At 41.7% G+C, this 20,452-nt stretch overlaps 1 protein-coding gene across 1 annotated transcript in view; it reads left to right on the plus strand.

The window, feature by feature from the left end:
* thsd7aa (thrombospondin, type I, domain containing 7Aa) overlaps positions 1–20,452 on the plus strand; it is a 90,260-nt gene that overhangs the window by 21,033 nt on the left and 48,775 nt on the right. Inside the window, exons 2-4 of the mRNA XM_086137121.1 lie at positions 11,029–12,142; positions 15,999–16,247; positions 19,405–19,586. Coding sequence (XP_085993247.1) covers positions 11,029–12,142; positions 15,999–16,247; positions 19,405–19,586 — 1,545 coding nt within the window. The remainder of the gene's footprint in view (positions 1–11,028; positions 12,143–15,998; positions 16,248–19,404; positions 19,587–20,452) is intronic.

Here is a 20,452-nt window from a genome sequence, read left to right on the forward strand (position 1 = left end):
ATAATGTGTAAGAAATGTATCTGGATGCAAGTGGTTATATAATACATCAGATGAGTTTTTAGTCATGTTCAACTTCCATCCATCCATCCATCTATGACATTCACCTCCACAAAGACATCCCCTAGGTGTCAATGTACCCCATCTGCTCAGTGTTCTGCAATTAGCCCGCAAGGGAGGAGGATTTGGTGCAGAAACAGAGGGTCACTCGCTCATTGTGCAAAAGCACCTCCCATATTCCATTCCAATCTGTTTTTAGATGGCCTTTCTTTGACATCAGACGCATTTAAGTATATGAATCGGAATTCCAAGCGTAACTTTAAGCGTGGATTGTTTAATTTTGTATGCCTTCGACTTTTCTTCCTGCCGTGGAGAAATTAAAGAGTTCTACTGTGTCATCATGAGGGAAGAGGCATCCATTTTCACTCAGTCTGTTTTAAGCTTTGTTTTTGTTGAACATGGATGCGGAGTAGGTTGAGCCATGTTTCTTTTTCAGGATCACAACAGGAAGGAACACTTTGGTATTTGCGCATCAATCTTACTGCGGAGTAAATTTACTGTTTTGAGTTGGGGGGAAAAAAACTACTGGCGGACATAAATTGATTTCTGCCATGTGGCTCTTAACAGGTTCTACAAAATGGAATCTTATACCTAAAATTTTAGTCACGATATTTAAAAAAAAAAAAAAAGTTTTTTTATTGCTTTTACCAACAAGGGGCCTAACTTGCCCCTGTGTCTCAGGAAGAAGCTCGGACGCCCTGTGGCGGAAATTCATTTTAGCCGCTTGTGTTACTACTCAAAGCATGTGGAGGGCACGATTGCAAGAGTTTGGAAACAAGTGGGAAATACATTCATTCATTCATTTTCCAATCCGCTTATCCTCACAAGGGTTGCGGGGGTGCTGGAGCCAATCGCAGGGCACACAGAGACAAACAACCATCCGCGCTCACACTCACACCTAGGGACAATTTTGAGTGTTCAATCAGCTTGCTATGCATGTTTTTGGAATGTGGGATGAAACCAGAGTACCCGGAGAAAACCCACGCAGGCCCGGGTTGAACATGCAAACTCCACACAGGGAGGCCAGAGCTTGAATTGAACCCGGTACCTCTACACTGTGAGGTTGACGCGCTAACCACTGGATCACCGGGCCGCCTGTGGGAAATACAAAGATGAGTTTATTAAGTGCCCCACCCCCAAAGTGTCACTGATGAATCAGTCAAACCTTCTCACCTTTCATTAGATTTCTCTCATAATAATAATAACAAAGAACACTTGTGTCTCCGTGTGCACAAGCGTGCGCGTCATCACCCATCCCCCAGATTTCGCATTGGCTTCTATTGAAGAAAACAGACAGGAGATGACAGCTCGTTACAAAGACAGTGACACATTGTCTCTTGAAATGTTTCTTTTGCTCTCTACTGATCTATTTAACTTTAATTATTGCATAATACAGTAATCTATAAGCACACAAACTCTCTTCCACGCAAGGCTGTCTTTAGTTAAATGATTCACAGCCATATCTTGGGTGATAGCAACGCCACGTGACATATAGCATTTCATTAGCGTTCCCATGCATGCTCCGTCCAGGAACAACACAAGTCTGATCGGGGCATTGAATAATTCATCAGATACAGTGTGCCGCCAGACATTGATTCGAGCATGAGACAATTTAGAGCAGGCCTGTTCAGGAACTGCTAGAAATTCTCCGGCAATAATGTTTTCATTTCTGTCACATTCAACTGTCAGTGGTGCTCTCCAGCGTGAGCGATATCATCAGCGACATTGATTCGCAGCGAAAACACCCTCCTCATCGCTTTTCATTGCCGCTCACATTTTTATAATAGAGTTTTGGACAGGAAGCGATCATCTTGCGTCAAGGGTTTAGATGTACTGTTGTGATCGGAAATGTATGCATGATATGATGAAAATTACATCTTTGCCCAAGAATATGCATGAAGCTATTATCTCCACCAGAAACTATTAGATATGGCAACTGCATTCAGGGCCCTGATCCGCCGAGCTAAAGCTTTGAGTAATGAATTCGAGTGAGTGTGCTTGCATGTACGCGTGTGTGACTAAAACTTCCTTCAACTAAACTAAACTAAAACTGACCCTAAACCTGCTCAAGATAATAACACAATCGACTTTGATTTATATAGCGCTTTCACAACAGCTGCAGCTGTACCAAAAGCGCTTTACAGAACAGTTAACATAAAATAGCAAAATAATTGTTGTTTGAAGCAGTTCAAGATGAAAGAGGGGAGAATCAAAGTGTCCTTTCATCAGTGGATCAGAGAAGTTTGAAAGTAATCACGAAGCTGTAGCGGCCAACGATGAAAAAAGAGATCAGTTCACTCCTCCCGTCCCAAGTAAATCCGCTTCAATTCCAAGCGCCGACTCTCCGGTCCAAATACGCATCCGCACCCCGCGCCGAGGCTCCTCTTATTCTCCTCCTCGCTTCCACTAGTCATCCATCCAGCCGCACCAATGTAGACTGTCCAACAGCCCCGACATCTCCGCTGAACAAAACGGGGCTGTGAAAAATGCTGCCCAATACAGGCGCAAAAAACACAAGCGCCGTGGGGCTGTCAAGTGGCTTCATATGACAAAACAAAAGACAAAAACAACAAAAAGCAAAGCTCTTGACTACGGCACCATCTTGGCAAAGATTTCCGTTGACTCTAATGCACTTCTAGTCCTACTACTGTTGCCATTTTCATGTTAGCGCTCGTGCATTTAGCTTCATGTCAACCGCTTGTTACGATGTGAAATGCGTTATGAACTCTCGGTTTGTGAACTTTACGAAAGCTACTTCAACACGCAAGCATTGGACGTCACTCTGCATGGATGTGATGAGAGTGAACTTATCTTGGAACAATACAGATAAATCACAGCTTATAAAACACCAAAATTGAATGGGGCAGGGCTAGTGAGACCAAGTCTGACCGATTACAATTATTATTAGTAAGCATTCTAACTCTTACATGCCCATATAAATTTGTTTGCTGACATAGGGTCTAATTTACTAAGTAGAGGTTTGCACTCTCAAAAAGCGGTGGAATCTTATCCACTAATCAGGTGCACCCAGGATGGTGTGTGCCAAACGTGCAAAATTGCCGCTCAGTTCATCGGGTGCATTCTTGGTGGAGTATATGCAAATTACGGGAAACCTCGATTTGACTGATTCCAGATTTAAGAGACAAAATCTACAGAAGTACTCGTGACCAGGTGGAACTCAAAAACGTCCGCGCGTACATCAGATGTTGCTGCGTTAGAATTTTCTTTGGACAAATGCAGCTCAAAGTACTTTCATACCGAGTCGGCTTGTGCCGTTTATCATCCTTTCAAATTCTAATTAAAGTTGAAGTGATGAAAGTCGATTTTCTCAGCACCCCCCCCCGACCCCCTGCCCCACATAAAATCCTGGCGACGTGCCAGGTGTAAATGGGCTTCAAATAAATGACGTCAATGCAAAGAATAGAAATGCTGTAACAACAACAACGGCAAAATTCATTCCTTCAAGGGCCTGTCAACCTGGAAAATCAGGGATTTGGACATCAAGGACAAGAAACGATTCATTCCACTGGTGCCTTGAACTGTGCATTGCTATCACTCTTTCCACTTCATTGGGTTCACTTAAGCTTCAATTCGGTCCGACAGGCAGATTTGAAGTATACTTTGACATTCATGCATACACCCAACTATCCTTCTGTTGTAAATGTAAAATAAATATTTAACATGAGACTTTAGAGCAATGTAAAATATTTCCAGCAAAGATTGTTGCTCGCAATGGAATAATTTTGCACTTTCAGTAATCATCTCTCATCAAGCATCAGCCCAAATTATTTTGGCGGACTTAATGTGCCATATTTCCGTGGCCAGGCGCATGTGCAACCGACGTAAAAAAATGTCGCATCTTGATTATCATGGCGGGGCAAATCTAGTTTACCATATTTAGGAATTTGGCAGACCGCGCTACAGTTCACTGTGTAGACGCATATAAACTTTTTTTATGCGCACTGATCTCCTGCACGGACTCCAGCACGCCTCACCTGCGCTGCATTTAAAGGGAATGAGGGGAGCAATTTCAATCGGTTGGCCGAGTTCACTCCCACAACGGCGCAAACACCCATTTTCCAAATGCGGCCATCTATGAAAATGGGAAGAGAAAGAAAACTACCCACATGCACACAATTAGACTGTATGAAAACAGGGCCTGATGCGGTTTTTCCTTTCACCCTGAAATGGGTTTATCAAGGGCAAATCCTTATCAAATACCAATAAAAACAAAACAAAACAAAAAACCCCATCCAGATAGACAAACCTTGAAAAATATTAATTAAATAATTATGGGAAGACAAAACATTGTTAGAGGTTGGAAGAGATGTTAGGTCATTGTAATTCCTTGTTCCTTGTTTTAGCTAATAGCAATGATGACCTGAGGGTGCAAATATTAGGTTGTATTAAAATGTGACAAGAAGAAATAAAGAAAATTGTATCGAGGAAGAGATCAGGTGATTAATATTTATTTCCAAGATCAGCATTCGAGGCGGCATTCCAATGATCTGTTCAATCCCAGGTAATGGCTGATCCCGTTCTTATCTTGTAGAAAGCTTTAATGAGATCTACACAATACCTCTTGCTGTGAGAAAACAGTCACGACTAAGGACGACGACAAACTTTCTGTATAATGCCGATCACACTCCTCTTCAGCATGTGTCTCCTTAACCCTTTCAGGGACAGCGGTTACTACCATGGATAGCTTAGCATGCTATCAGGTTACAGGGTGCATGAAAGGGTTAAACCACAGCAACAGTCTGATTTTGGTTCATGGGATGAAGGTCACAGTTATCATCTCCACTGAATTTTAAGTTTCTGTTTTCACACAAGACGGCCTCACAGTGCAGAGGTGCAGTGTTCGATTCCGCCTCCGGCCTTCCTGTGAAGAATTGGCATGTTCTTCCTGGACCTGCGTGGGTTTTCTCCGGGTACTCTGGTTTCCTCCCACATTCCAAAAACAGGCATGGCAGGCTGATTAACCACTCTAAATTGTCCATTGGTGTGAGTGTGAGCGTGGATGGTTGTTTGTCTGTGTGTGCCCTGCGATTGGCTGGCAACCGGTTCAGGTTTGACACTGCCTATTGCCCGAAAAAAACTGGGATAGGCTCCAGCACGCCGGCAGCCCTTATGAGGATAAGCAGACTAGAAAATGGATGAATGGATGTTTTGACATTTCAAAATATTGAAAATATATACTGTATATAAAGAAATGAAGAAAAAAATTAAACATGTTAATTCCAGGCTAATCGTGCATTTTGCATTCATAACATTCGAAAAGGTGTATTTGGTCAGACACGAACGAGTGTCTTTTTTTTTTTGTATTCCAATAGTGCAGCATCAGAGATAAAGTCCTTGCTTGTTTTAACCCACGTGGCCAATAAAGTTGATTCTGATCTTACAACCTTTATTCATTGCAGATCATTTTTTTGTGATTTATCTGTAACATTCTCAGCATTTTTCTCCCTTCTATTCATTTTATACATCCCTTTCCTGCATCACAATGAGCTTCATTTCCTGTCCTACAGTGTCAAAGACCCCATTACAACGCCCACTCACACTCACATTTATGCCCATTGAAAATTAGATTTCGAGTCTCCAGTTAACAATGAGAAGTATTTTTTGGGGTCGTTGAAGGAAGCCTGACACAGTTCGTGTCGGAACTGAATGGTCATTGGATCCCACAAACGTAGACACAAACAAAATCCGTAACAATTTTTTTTTTAACAAACAAAAACACACCAAACAGAAATCGCTGGTCACAAGGAACCAGGAAAAACAACGCAAAAATGACAATGACGAAATCGAGAGGTCTGAAAAAACAACACTTGAGCGTGAGCAGCACACAAGGTCAATAACCCGACGAAAACTTGACAGTTAGGCAGTCCTTAAATACATGGCAAATCGATGAAACATTGGCAGCAGGTGTGCATGCTGGAGGGAAGGCCCTCCTCTGCCACCTGCTGGAGACACACGCGAATAGAATCATGACATACCCAAAGAAAACCTGCAAACCTACAAACACCACAGTCCTCACAGATGGTATATAGAAATACACATACAGAAATATATATCCTCGTTTTCTTTTGGTGAGCACAGGACTCCCTCAACTACCCATTTCATCCCTTTCCTGTCCTTTGTCTCCCAACACATCACTTCCAGTGACATTTGGTCCGGACCACCCTCATACCAAGCCCCTCCATGTCACCCTTAGTTCCTCGGGATTCCCGCTTCCATAATTACATGAAATCCAAGTGTATACTTCGGTAAGAGCGTTCCCTTTACGGTCTCAGCTCAAGAGACGCTGGACTGAGACTCTCCTTCGCACATTTTGCATGTATGCGATCCGGTTCGGTGTGATGAGCAAAAGTATATCAAAGAATATAACAACAGCAAAACACGCATACAGTGTATCATTCGTCCCCTTGAATTTGTTCAAATAAAGGAAAGTCGAAGGTATTCTCTGCTTGACAATATCGCAAAGCGCACCAGTAACATCCCCAAGTCCGCCGCATCCACTCGTTTTCTAGTTTCATCCGGCCATGGACACATCAGTCAATCAAATGCATCCCACCTGTCAATCACACGCCTGCCTACTATTCTGGTGAAAGCTTTCCTTCCCTCTCAGGTCTGGACACCGTGATCACACATTAATCCCTTAGCACTGCTGTTAATGTTCTTCCAAAATAGCAACTATTATTGCAATTCTGTAGAAAACTGGCGCAGAGCCAAATAATTTCACGTTTGCCCAAATTGTAAGGAGGAAATTGAAAATGTTTTTTTCTTTCCACCAGTCTAAACGGGGCGTTCTAATCAAAATTGTCTTTGTGGAATATGAATTAAGCAGATGTATTCATCTGTTTGTTTCCATCTTTCAAAAATCCTTGAAATAACCATCCCACCGTCCCCATTGTAGACTCACCTCCAAAAATCAATATGAAAAATTCCAGGCTCGTTCCCACACTCTTCACACTGCCAGAGCAGCTCTCACATAAAAAAAAAAAAAAAAAATCACAACTTCCACCTGGGAGCGAACTCTTTAAGCCTCGTTTAAGCCTGGAAACCAAACAAGGTTTTTTTTTCATCTCTGATTTATTTGATGCGAGTCTTTTCAAAAGCAGACAAACCCCGCCTTTCTCTGGTGCTATATATAGTAACAAAATCACGACGATTTCAAGAACACATTCTCGTCTTGAAAACAGAAAAAGACAAAAATTGTGATTGACAAAACAGCAGCACGGGTTTACCTTACTTTGCTGATGACAAATTTCAAAGTCAACTGTTGTTGTTGTTTTGTCTTGAAGGTGGAATTTCCACAGTTTGACCAATAATCAAATACCTTGGTGGGTTTCCGGGGTGCTCGTTGATGGGCTCAGGAATGACCACATGCACACGTCTATCGAGTCAGTTTCACAGAAAAGTATTTCATCCCTAACAAATCGTCTAATACTGCATAGATTAAGCCAATTATTCTAAACAGAGCTCGGGGTCATCAACTTCTCACCGCGAAGGAAGAGTGACAAAGATGCCTTTCCCTTGACACAATTCCCCAAAAAGGGTGTGCCTCTCTTTGTGTGTGTGTGTGTGTGTGTGTGTGCGTGTGTTCAGGCATGGGCAAATGGTCTGCAAGGACAGTCTGGGTGTTATCAACTGCGTCTGTCAGATTAGGTCTATTGTTAATCTTCCTTTGATGTGGATATGGTCTTCCACATTTGTCCGTCTTTTGTTGTTGGAAGTGGTCGTCCTGCAGTGGGGCCCCTTTAAGTGCCGATTGTGATCTCCAGTCCAGGGGTCCGACCAGGGTCCCCCCTTGCTCGAGGCACCTTGGCACCCCCCTCTTCCTCAATCACACCCTAATGAAACGGTCTCTCATTTACACTCAGCAAAACATCCTTTTTTGCAGTCACGCATTCCAAACCTTCACCCGAATTATCTATAACCATGAAAAGCAGCACAGACACAACACATTTTGTGACTGTATGAAAAACCGCAATAGAGAAATATGAAAGCCTATACTGTGAATGAAAGTTCCTTCAGTCTGAACTGCTTATATCGGTGTCTGTAAGCAAACCATTCTAAATTAGCCCAACTGTGAAGCTGCAGCCATCTCGTTACCTCTGCGTCCCGCGTCCTACACGCATAATAATTTTACCACAGGGCGCACAGTTCCAAATAATGCGCATTTTTGGGACGCAAGGAAATTTCTCAGTCAAAACAAACAAACAAAAAAAAAACGGTACACCTTTTTTTCCAGCAACGATCGCAGTTTGACAATCGCCGCCATTGTTGTTTTAATCTCGCGTTAAGTAATCTCGCGTGACCAGATTTCCATTCTTGCGAGACGAGATTGGCGAGATCGGCAGACGATTGCCAAGTTGTGTAACGTTAAAACACGTGTTGCGAACAAGTGTTGCGAAACTTTATTGCACATATATCACAGAGGACGCAGCTAAAGTTGGATTATTTGCGATAAGTTGACTTTGAGAAAGCCTTGCATCATTGGAAGCAGAGTAAAGAGAGGAGAGGAGAATTTATGAACTCAAAGACTGAACCGCGAGATGAAATAAGAACCTATTTCTCAGCAAATCTTGTATGCCTGAATTATTAACATTTTTGCAGCATTTGTTTATAAGAAATGAACCTATTATTAATGTATATTGTTGTTGTTTGTGTTATTATCATATGCAATTGAATAAGTGGACCATTTCAGAATGCAAAATTTGGGACTCTCTAAATGCATCATGGGACTCATACTTTTCTGATCAGCGAGTCCCTGGGACTCGCAGGGCTCAAACTGTAAAATTATCACTGAAGCTGTAGTTGCCCAGTTTCAATTCCCAAGTGGGAGCCTGCCTAGGATAAAATTTTAGATGTCAGAAAATACAATAGAAGTAGTTTACACTTCTGCATCCATCCATCCATCCATTTTCTGATTCGCTTATCCTCACAAGGGTCATGCTGGTGCCTAACCCAGACATCTTCGGTCAGGAGCCGGAGGACACCCTGAACCGGTAGCCAGCCAATCGCAGGGCACACAGAGACAAACAACCATCCACGCTCACATTCACACCTAGGGACAATTCAGAGTGTTTAATCAGCCTGCCATGGATGTTTTTGGAATGTGGGAGGAAACCGGAGAACCCGGACAAAACCCATGGAGGCCCAGGGAGAACCATATATATATATATATATCCACATATCGATAGATAGACAAATAGATATATACACACACACACACACACACACATTCTACTTACAGACTGTAATCTTTTCGAAACAGTGACCGTATTTTTAGTCCTACGCGATGCTGACAGTCTCTGCGAACCGCTTCATTTGAGATGGCAGCCGTGTCTCCTGTCCAGCGCAGTTTCTGGCTCCTTCTATTGATCTGGATTCATTATGACCTTCTGCTTGAAGCCAAGGGTTGATTCAGCCCGCTAGTCCGGTTGACATTTTCACTGTAACTCAGTTTTATTGAGTGAAACCATTGAACTCCAATATAACCAACCCCCACCCTCCTCCCGACTTCTTACCCTGAACACAATGAATTGCTCATCTGTTTGCATGTCCATGACTATTCTTGTAAATGTCATTCACACAAGTGAATTGTCTCAGCGATGCAGCTACTGTATTCGGGTCATGAATCTATGTGGAGATGCCTGGGAGAATGCTTCAATAAAAAAAAAAATCTGTAGCTTTTTTTCCACAGCCGAGAGGAAGGCATCAAATTAAATGAGAAACAGAAGACAATGCAACCTTCATTACAAAAAAATGTAATTGCAGGATATTTATGTTTTGTATTATTTCCTCAAAAACCAAATGACAAGAAATGAAATCTGAACATTTCATCAGTGCGCCTTGCTACAAAGGGTCCCAGCATTGCAACAGCTAATTATTCTGTATGTATGCAATGCCACACATCATTAGCTTCCTTGCTGCGATTGCACTGATTAATTGATTCATCTCTGTGCGGTTGCTACGCTTCCTAACAAAGGCTTGGCGCTGAAATGTTAGGCTGATGTTTGTCATGAGCATTAAGAGTATTTTTATAAAACTGGGAAAAGGCAATACAATGTTGAAAGGGACTGATTTGGGAGTCATTGTGCAAGAGCATCATTCGTATACTCCGACGCATGATATTTGTTGTAAAAAGACCGTTGTCAGTTGAAGAACTTGAGAATCATCCCCCCCAAAAAATTTTAAGCACAGCAATGCATCTTCAGTCTATTCATTTATTTGTTTGTTTATGAACAAAACGTGACAGGAGCGGAGCACACACTCACAATGACCCAACCAAGACTGACAGAACTCAGGGAACCAAATACAAGCAAAGTGACGAGACAACGAGAAACACCTGGACAAGACACAAAGGGTCGAGGGAGCCGATTGGTTCATCACAAGTGACCCTGATAATGAGAAGAGGTGGCGACAAAAAGGGCACATGAAGGAACAAAACCAAACGAAACCAAACAGAAACCAAACAAAATCCTTTTTTTTCTTTTAAACTTTATGAAACGCCTTTAAAACTTTTACTGTGGGCAGAACAAATACAGTCAAACCCCGGTTTTCGAACGTCTCTGTTCTCAACCAAATCAGTTTTCGACCAAAAATTTCGAGTTTTTCTTGCCTCGGATTACGACCGAAAATCGGTTCTCGACCAATCTGAGCGCACTTGAATGTGCGAAGTGATGCTTCCTCGGGTGGACGAGGAAGTGACGCTTCCTCGTGTAGAGTTCCATTGTGAGCAGATGTGTTCAATAAAGATTTTTTAAAAAAGAGCATGTTTCGGTTTTTGAACATATCGGTTTTCTAACAGCCTTCTGGAACGGATTATGGTCGAAAACCGAGGTATGACTGGACTGTTCAATGAAACGATCCATTACATGCTCAAACTGCTGCCATTTGATTGTCCGTAATATTCTCCCATGAAAGCCCACTTCCTCATTTCTGACATTTTCTGTCCTCCTTCAGGTCCGTGGGGTCGATGCATGGGCAGTGAGTGCGGCCCAGGAGGTAGCCAGAGCAGAGCGGTATGGTGCGCCCACTCTGAAGGTTGGACCACTCTACAAACGAACTGCGACCAGGCGGAACGGCCCAACAACCAACAAAACTGCTTTCGGGTGTGTGACTGGCACAAAGACCAATATGACTGGCAACTAGGAGCATGGAACCAATGCGTCCCTGTGTCAATGCGCAGTGCGGGGGCGCAACGGCCCACTGTGTGCACCCGGGGCGAGGAGGGGATACAGACCCGTGAGGTGGGCTGTGTCCAGAAAGTGAATGGTGAGCCAGCAGAGGATGCAATCTGTGAATACTTTGAACCCAAACCCCGTCTCGAGCAGGCCTGTCTCATCCCCTGTCCTCGGGATTGTGTGCTGTCGGAGTTCAGTCCATGGACACAGTGTTCGAAGACTTGTGGGATGGGCTTGCAGAACAGAATTCGCATTGTCCTTGCTCCACCGTTATTTGACGGGGCAGCCTGTTTAAACTTGACAGAGTTTCAGACATGCCAACCAGGACCGTGCGAGGGAGAGGAGAGCCTGTATAGTCTTCGGGTCGGATCTTGGGGTCCCTGCTCTGTGCCAATCTCAAGACAGGCCAGACAAGCCAATGAGGGAGACACAACATCTAAAGGAAATGAGAAACTGCCCAAAAAGGAGGGGAAAAAGCAGTCCAGAAGAGTGAACAAACAGAGCCAAGAGGGCGGCAAACAGGCCAACGAGGAGGACACGAGGTCCATCCAGGGTGACGAACTTTCCAAAGAGGGAGACAAACCACACAAGTCCGGCAGGAAATTAGGCAAGGCAAACAGAAAACACGACAGACCATCCCATCAGGCAGACCGGCCCAAACGGCAGAGAAAGGCTAAAAACAAAGACAAACGAGAGAAAATCAGAGAGAAAGCTCGAGAGAGGTTGAGAGAAAGGGCAAGGGTCAAGGATCCCGAGACCCGAGAGCTCATCAAAAAGAAACGCAACAGGAACCGGAAGAACCGACCTGGAGGAAAATTCTGGGATTTGCAAATTGGCTACCAGACAAGAGAAGTCACCTGTGTGCACAAGAGCAGCAGTGTTGAAGCTCTAAGGTAAGAAGAAAATTATATTCTGCCGTATCACTTTCTTCTCCGATGGCATAATGTAATGCTGACTCTTTCAGGACTTGTGATATCGCAATATGCATTTTTTCCCCCTCGTTTGTATCATAATCCTTTGTCGCCTTTATCTTTACCTGACATCCATCTCTGCTGTCGCCATCTTACCCTAGTCCAATAGAGACTGATGGTCACCCTTTACCAGTGGTTCTCAATTATTTTCTGTCATGCCCCCCCAAGGAAGAGGAAAACATCTCGCGCCCCCACCCTCCCACCACTATAAATAGTATAATTTGTCGATATAATTGTTATAAGTACACCTTTGCATAACACTGTATCCTTATTAACGTATAAGAGAATAAAAAAAAGAAAGACATATGGATCAACTTTATGGACCAATTTACAACAAAGAATAGCTTTAGTAACTGGAACAGAAAATATTTAAAGTGCATCTGAAATTAAAAAATAACATTAAATCCTTCATTTAACAATAAATATTTTTTGACTTACCATGTCAAACCATGCGATACTGAAAAATAAAATAACATAAAATCAATAACTAATAATGCATTCAAACTAATCACCAACATTATCTCAGGAGCATAATATTAAAAAAAACTTGAACCAGCAAAACAAAAATATATAAAAGAGTTTGTGCTTTTTTTTTTTTTTAATCAAAGCTGATGTCTGAATTAATGGCTACAATGAGCACGTTTTGCAATGCACAGCTTTTCTCCTGCTCAATGTGACCTGTATTTTAGTTTACTGAAGTAGCAGTCGCAAAGTGGGATGACTGTTGGCAATATTTGGCACGTTTTTGCTGAAAAAACCCAAGTGGCTTATCAGTGTGATTGGATGTAATGTCTTTAAGTGACGCCTTAATTTATTTGGCTTCATGCTATTTGCTGCCAACAGTTTTAGACACAGTAAGCGCACCGGACTTTCCTCATCTCCCACCGTAGTCACAGTGAAGCCAAGCGCAACACACGCCTCGTCATATTTCCTCCCTGAGTATGCTCCCTGCGCTAACTCTGCCAATGAGAGCGTCACTGCCTCCTAACGTCGTGGAGTTGCAACTGCACGTTATTTTAGGACAGTAAAAAAATAAAAAAGCATGTTGCCCGAGGTCAAACGCGCCCCCCACACTATTTGAGAAACACTGCCCTATACTGATTGCGGGTTCTCTTTCTGTCTCATGTGTAGCAAAAATTCCGTTATTATACTATATAAATTTATAACATTAAAAATTAAATATGGATATTAAATATATATATTAAATTTGAGCGCGACCCTTGTGAGGCTAAGCGGTTCGGATAATGGATGGATGGATAGAACATTAAATTTAATGTTAAAATGAAAGTTTGCCTTAATTATTTTTTTTTTTTACAACCCTAAGTACAAAGTCTGTACAATGTGAAAAAAAATCTGTTGGATCCTTGGATAATACCCTCCCTTGACTTTTTTTTTTTCCTTGGGAACTGATGGCATTGATATTTTATTTAACGAAAAACAATGAAATGAAATAAATGAAGATAAACCAAATAAATACAATGAATTAAAAAAAAAAATCAGGAACGCAGAACAGTGTTCAACTCATCCATTTTGCTGTCCTGAGCCTGAAATGATAAAAGGTTTTAACTTGTCAGTCTGAGAAGAGGAGGTGCAACTCGCCTTGGTTGATTCCAATGCAAAATATGCAGATTGGTTGACATTCGAAAAGATCGTAAAAATGTCATAGCTGTACGGTTCATCGGCTATAAAATGTCCTTTACCTGTCAAAAATATTCATTAAGTCAGCGGTTATAGAACAAAAAAGTATAAAGGTTTTCTTTCTATCTTAAACCTTTTCTGTAATCTGCAGCCATTGCTCAAGGAGTTTGTCACAGGTACTAATGACATTTTATGGATCATATTAAAAATTAATGGCACGCCATGAAGGCTATCGTATTTTAATTCTTGTCAAATATAACTCTCGCATTTCTTATGTGACGGTTTCATTTCCTTCTGTAATTGTATTACATTTCATGACACCGTCTGACAGGTCTCCTGAATTTCAACAGCAGTATTTTTGATCTTATATTTCTGGATACACTGGACATTCTTCAATGTCCATTCAAAGACAAACATAAAGTAGTATCTTTTTTTCTCTCTCTCTCCAGTGAGTTCAATATTCACGCGGTCTTTGCTCGGAGGTGAAATGGCCTCGTTCTGTCTGACAAGACTTGCTCAGCTTTAATGGAGGCCACTGAGCAATGACAATTACTCCCTCAGAAAAATCAAGATTTACACAATGCGTTTCCTTATTAACGTCAAAGACAAGGTCAAACTTCAAGCTACGAACGCTTGTCATAATCCAGTGTCAAAATGATGATGCTTTCAAATTACAGATGCAGATTGTGTTGTATTTGTCCCAAAAATCAGACATGTAGCACGATTCAAAGCTGGGAAGAGCCTTGCTTAACTCATTCACTCCCAAATACGTTTTTAACCGTCTTTTCAGACTTGGTCCAGAATTGGGTGGTACTGAATGAGTTTTAATGGTGACTGCATTCAAGTTGGCTAGAGAAGTTGTTAATCCGTCTCCTCTTTTTCTCAAAGTAAAATGGATGGCGACCTATTATAGTATATACAGGAGCACTAACTACGAAACAGGAGTTACTTGGTAGTCAATAGGCGTCACCTTATTCAAACGACGTGCTGTGACATATCAATCATCCAGGCACCTGAGGGGTCCAATCAGATTTAAGAAAGTTCGAGTGCTACCAGGGGTTCCATTCTAGGTCTTCCTCTGGCAGTCAGAGTCCTCCCAGGGTGAAGCAGAAATACTTAACACATAAAGAAAACGCTTGAGTTGACAAAAATCCTCAAACTCATGTATCCAATTTGAATGTATGGATCCGAGCAGAGACTCTGATTAAATTAACTCAACTCAGATTCGAAAACAAATAATAGGATCTTAAAAAGAACTCTAAAATGTATTGCGAGCCAGTGAAAAGATGCCAATGTTGGAGTTATGTGCTCCCTCTTACGAGTGCCAGTCAAGAGGCCATCAGCAGCATTCTGGATCAACTGGAAGCGTTTCGTGGAGAATTGGCTGACTCCAAAGTAAAGTGCATTACAGGAATCCAGCAGAGATGTGCCGAAAGCATTAATTACTCTTTCAAAGTGCTGTTGAGAATGGAGAGGTTTGGCTTTAGCGAGCTGCCTAAAATGTAAGAAGCTGGATTTAACAAAGGCACCAATTTGCCGGTCCAATTAAAAATCACTTTCCAGTTTTATACCCAATTTTGAGACTGTTGGCTTTGCAACATCTGCAGTTGGACTATGGAGAGTCATTCCCTGCCAAAATCAGACTTTGGCAAAATATGATTTAGGCATTTATGTTGTTGACGTGATGATTCTCCTGTGAGTCTGGCTTGGCCTTTCACCGACACGCGTTGGACACACCCACCATGAGTAACCTGGGAATCTGTGCGCGACCTGTAGAGATGTGACTCCCAGAAGGCTGGCTATAAATCATGTAGCATATATTTTACCTGAGACTTGTGAATGTCTTTCAAATCCATTTGAAAGATATGACACACTTTCGATACTTTTTCCACGAATCTGATGAGACAATTTATCAGGAAGCATATATGAAAACTCACTGGAAAACTCCAACCTCCTTAGGATGTTCTGAAAAATGTTCACATTTAAAAAATACTAGACTGCGCTATTGACCTAGGACAGAGTATATTTTATCAGCATTGTTACCCTACCTTTCCAAGTTAGATATGTTCAGGTTCCTGTCAAGAATGAACGTATTTGAATTTCATTCAAACTTAAATGTCTTTGCCTCTGTCATTTCCAGCCTGTGCTCTCATGAGTCGCTGCCAGTGACCTACCAAGCGTGTGTTGTAACGAAAGACTGCGATGTGACCGACTGGTCTGAATGGTCGGCTTGCTCTAAGGAGTGTTATGACCCCAACGGGCCCAAGGGTGAGCAGACCCGCACGCGGAAAGTGAGTCAGTTCCCCGTTGGAGGAGGGGCTGAGTGTCCGGAACTGGAGGAGAACCAGGCATGCAGTCCTGAAGGAGAAACGGTGCCACCCTGTATTGTGTAAGTTGCCAGATTTTTTTTAAGCGCACAAATATCACACTTTAGAATTCCCTCACCCCAACCCCATAGCTGTTGACAGTTCTGTCTTGTTGGACACCTTTGCTCTACTGAGTGACATTTGATTTGAAATGTATTTCTTTTTTTTATTTCTTATACGCCATTTGCTAGACATTGATGTTCAGCTTTGACCAAAGCCTCTGCTTTGAGTGCCAACATAGTCATTTATTTATTCTCCACATCTGTTTGCCAAGATTATAACAAAAAGCCATCATGGAATTCCAAAGACATTTCAGCAGTCATACATCCTCAAAAATGAAAAAAAAAAACCCAACAATAAACATGCCAAATATTTACTATTATCTCAAACTGATCTTTTCCTACGTTGTGCTGTCAATTACATAATTCAGCATAAAAATACAATGTTAAAATCGAAAATTCTTTTCATGTCCTGAATAAAGTATCCTTGTATCTATCGATGTATTGTCTATCTAAAAAGAAATCTATTTAACCCGTGCATATGAATACTTTTTGGGTGAAATGTATGTAGATGAAGCATTACTATACCAACTTTAGCTCGCTAGAAATCCGGTCACTAAACACATTGATGCAATTAAAGATATGGTTAAAAAAAGAATGACTTGACTGCGTCTGTTTAAATAAATATGGTGACACAGTTCGGTGCCGCATTGAATGGCGATCGGACCCCACAAACGTAGACACAAACAAAAGTCAGTGAAAAAATATTGATTTAGAGCGCAACAACAAAGTATGAACAGAAATTGCTGGTCAAAAGAACCATACATGAACAAAAAGCACTTGCAAAGGCAAGGGAAAAGAAACTTTGGGATATAAACGAAATGACTAAAGTCCAATTTAATGAAAACAAAGACAAAAAAACCCCCCATAAATACTGACAATGCGAGAGGCCAGAGAGCAAATACGACAGATGACAAGATTGAGAGGTCGAGAAAATAACACTTGAGCAAGAGCAGCAACAAGGTCAATAATCCGACGCAGACTTGGTGCTTGGGAAGTCCTTAAATACATGGCTTAACATGATGATCAAATTGACAGCAGGTGTGCACGCTGGAGGAAATGCCCTCCACTGCCACCTGCTGGAGACACACAAGAACACGATCATGGCAAATGTATCCTTCTCATAGAATTGACCATAACGCCTGCAGCCATATCAGCCATCAACTAATTTTGTGACCTAATTTTTGATAGGCAGTAGGTAGGCAGATATGTGTATTGACCTTGGTGCTGTATTTTCTGTATTTCACCATCCATGCAATTTAAAGGCTCCAAACAGGATGCCCCCCCCCCCAGCCCCCTTTCCCATCCCCTCCCCCCGAGGGCTTTTGTAAGACAGCACTTGTGAGAAGGGGGAAGACCATTCATAAATATGGCCCCTTTTATAGGCGACCTCAAAGAAATTCCTTGATCAGCAGATATGGGAGCAGGATTTACAATTTTCCGACCTAAGGGTTGGAGTAGCCATGTGTTATTGTTGATTCAAACTTCCGTAAATTGCTTGAACCGAACACAGCAAGCTTCAATGAATAGCCACGTCAACAACCTTGTTTCAGTTTAACACAATGCAGTCTTTTTGCTCGATTGACATTGAGACACTCCAGTGGAAGTCCTAAGGCTTTATGTAAACACAACTCAAGTTCTAATAACAAAGAAGCCTCAATAGCCACTAGACAGTGTAGCTTTCCGAAAACAACAAGTACAGTCGTAACTCTACTTATAAAATTAATTGGTTCTGGAAGAAATTTCTTATATTGTAAGTCGAGACGCGTTTTCCATGTACATGCCCTAATCCGTTCCAAGCTCACCCCCCCAAAAAAAATTAAAAACATAAATGTTTTTTTAAAGCATAAACATGCATCAAAATATGTAACAAATACATGTTACAATTAGATTATTGCACAATAAATGAGAGTTGTGCATAATGTAAAAAACAAAGAATAAAGTAAAGAATAAAATTGATGGTCATTTAACCTTTAACTGCGTCCTCATCGTTTTTTGCCCTCTTTAGTTCTCTCTCAGTAGTGTTTTTTTGCCTGGCGTTTTGTAAATAACTGATCCAAGGACATTTGCTGTTGTCGGCTTTTAACAATCCTTCGAAAATGTCCAAGACAAAGATCAGTGTCGTGAGCGATCGCCCGACTGGTCAACACTTTTTCTGGGTGATTCACATTTACGTCATCCGAGAGGCGGATGACGAGGACGCTGCATCGACACATATCTATCTATCTACACCAGGCATGCCCAGCTGCGGGCCTGGAGGGTCACCGTCCTGCCTGTTTTCCAACTCCCCCGGCTTTAACACACCTGATTCAGATGATCAGCTCATCGTGCAGCTCTGAAGCAGCAATAGAACAATCCTGATTATTTGAATCAGGTGTGTTGCTCCTGGGAGAGCAGGAAAAGAGTTTGGACACCCCTGATCTACACACATCGACACATTCGGCAGAAGGCCATCTTAGCCAATGGGATGCCGGGATGTTGCTGGGTGATAACCAATGGCAGAGCATTTATAAGTATGTTGCGTTCAGGTATTTTTACCTTTTGTAACAAGAGGCAATATTTTGCTTTTGAGGCGTTGCATTTGAAATTTCATATGAAGAGACGTTAGTCAGTTAAGTTGCCACTGTATTTATTTTAGGGTGACAACTGCATACATAATTTCTATCACATGCATGTTGTACATATGACTTAAATAGTTTTATAACCCCCAAATTATTTTTTAAAATGTTAAGTTGAATCAGTGTGACATCATAGAGAGGGGAGGAGCCAGGTTGGCGCAATATTGGCTCCGGTTGTTAGTCTGAGTGTGGAGCGCATGGGCGTGAGTTGTGGCTAACAGCAACTACTTTGAATGCGTGTGTTTATTGCTTATTTTATTTATTAAAAACGACGAATATATCAGCGACTGTGTGCATCCTTCTCTACGCGACTGAAGGGCATTACAATACATCATTGATGTGTGACATTTCGAAGGACGGAAACTCGAGATATTTGCTTTTGATCTTTTACTCGATCTGACTTGATCACCGAAATGTATTTGTATGAGACAGAGACACACTGTAAATATGCGTACAGATTTAGCGATCATGGTAAACCATTTCCGATCAACGTCTTTCCACAGTTACAACTGGAAGACCACCGAGTGGACGGAATGCAGGGTGGACATGTTGCTGAGCCAACAGGACCGTCGCAGAGGAAACCAGACTGGCTTGTGTGGAGGTGGCATTCAGTCCCGAGAGGTTTACTGTGTCCTGGCCGGTGAAGATACGCCATCCGATCTCAGTTCTCTCAAGAGCAAAGAAGGTAATCGACAAGCAACATTAAATATCAATTCCACTCCACTAGTGTATTTTCTATTTTTCGATGGTGCTTCGTACGTCCAGAAAGGGTGCAGTGAATTTTAAATTGTCCTTGAGTTTACGGTGTTTCAATTCATATGCTCTCCAGTAATTCCACTGTGACAATTTGTGACGTATCAAAACTATTTTGCCTTGAAAAAGATTATAAGGTTCAGCTTCGATCAGTTTTTCAGTCAAGTGGTCATCATGGTGTGGTTGTTTGGTATTCTTCATTAGGTACCATATCGGGAGGTAAATACTGTACCTCGTGAGAATAAATGCAACAGTAACACTCTGCATTACAAAAAAAATTAAATAAAAATCAGAATTGCCCATTCTAACAAGAAAAACGGAAAAATAATCCCCCTCTTTGCCGCTGTATTAGCTTTATCTCTTCAGAGAAGACTTTGTACAAATATTTGGGAATGTGTTCATGGAAATGTATCCAGAAGAGCTTAAAAAGGTCAAGGACGTGCAGAAAGGAGATTACTGCATATGCTCACATTCCCATTTATATTCCATTTTCTTCCTTTATTATTCCTGTTGACTTTTTTTTTTTTTGTCACCGCCGCCATATTATGAAAATCAGTTTGGAAAGAGAAACATGCTGGGTTGGCCTATGTTGGAATAAGGTCATCAAGCTCTATGGTTGTCATCACACTTTTCCTCTTTGCGACCAACTGTACCCTTCTCTGATGGCATCACAAAAAAAAAAAATGCTTAGACTACACAGTCAAAGAAAAAGCGATGCATGATTGTGGAGTTAAAATGGTGTCATGAAAACGGATTTGAAAATCGGTTTCTATTTTATCGAACGGAATGGAATTGTTT

Source organism: Hippocampus guttulatus, chromosome 18 (genome assembly GCF_054856545.1).
Source record: "Hippocampus guttulatus isolate MCC_2025c chromosome 18, RoL_Hgut_1.0, whole genome shotgun sequence".
NCBI classification, from domain to species: Eukaryota; Metazoa; Chordata; class Actinopteri; order Syngnathiformes; family Syngnathidae; genus Hippocampus; species Hippocampus guttulatus.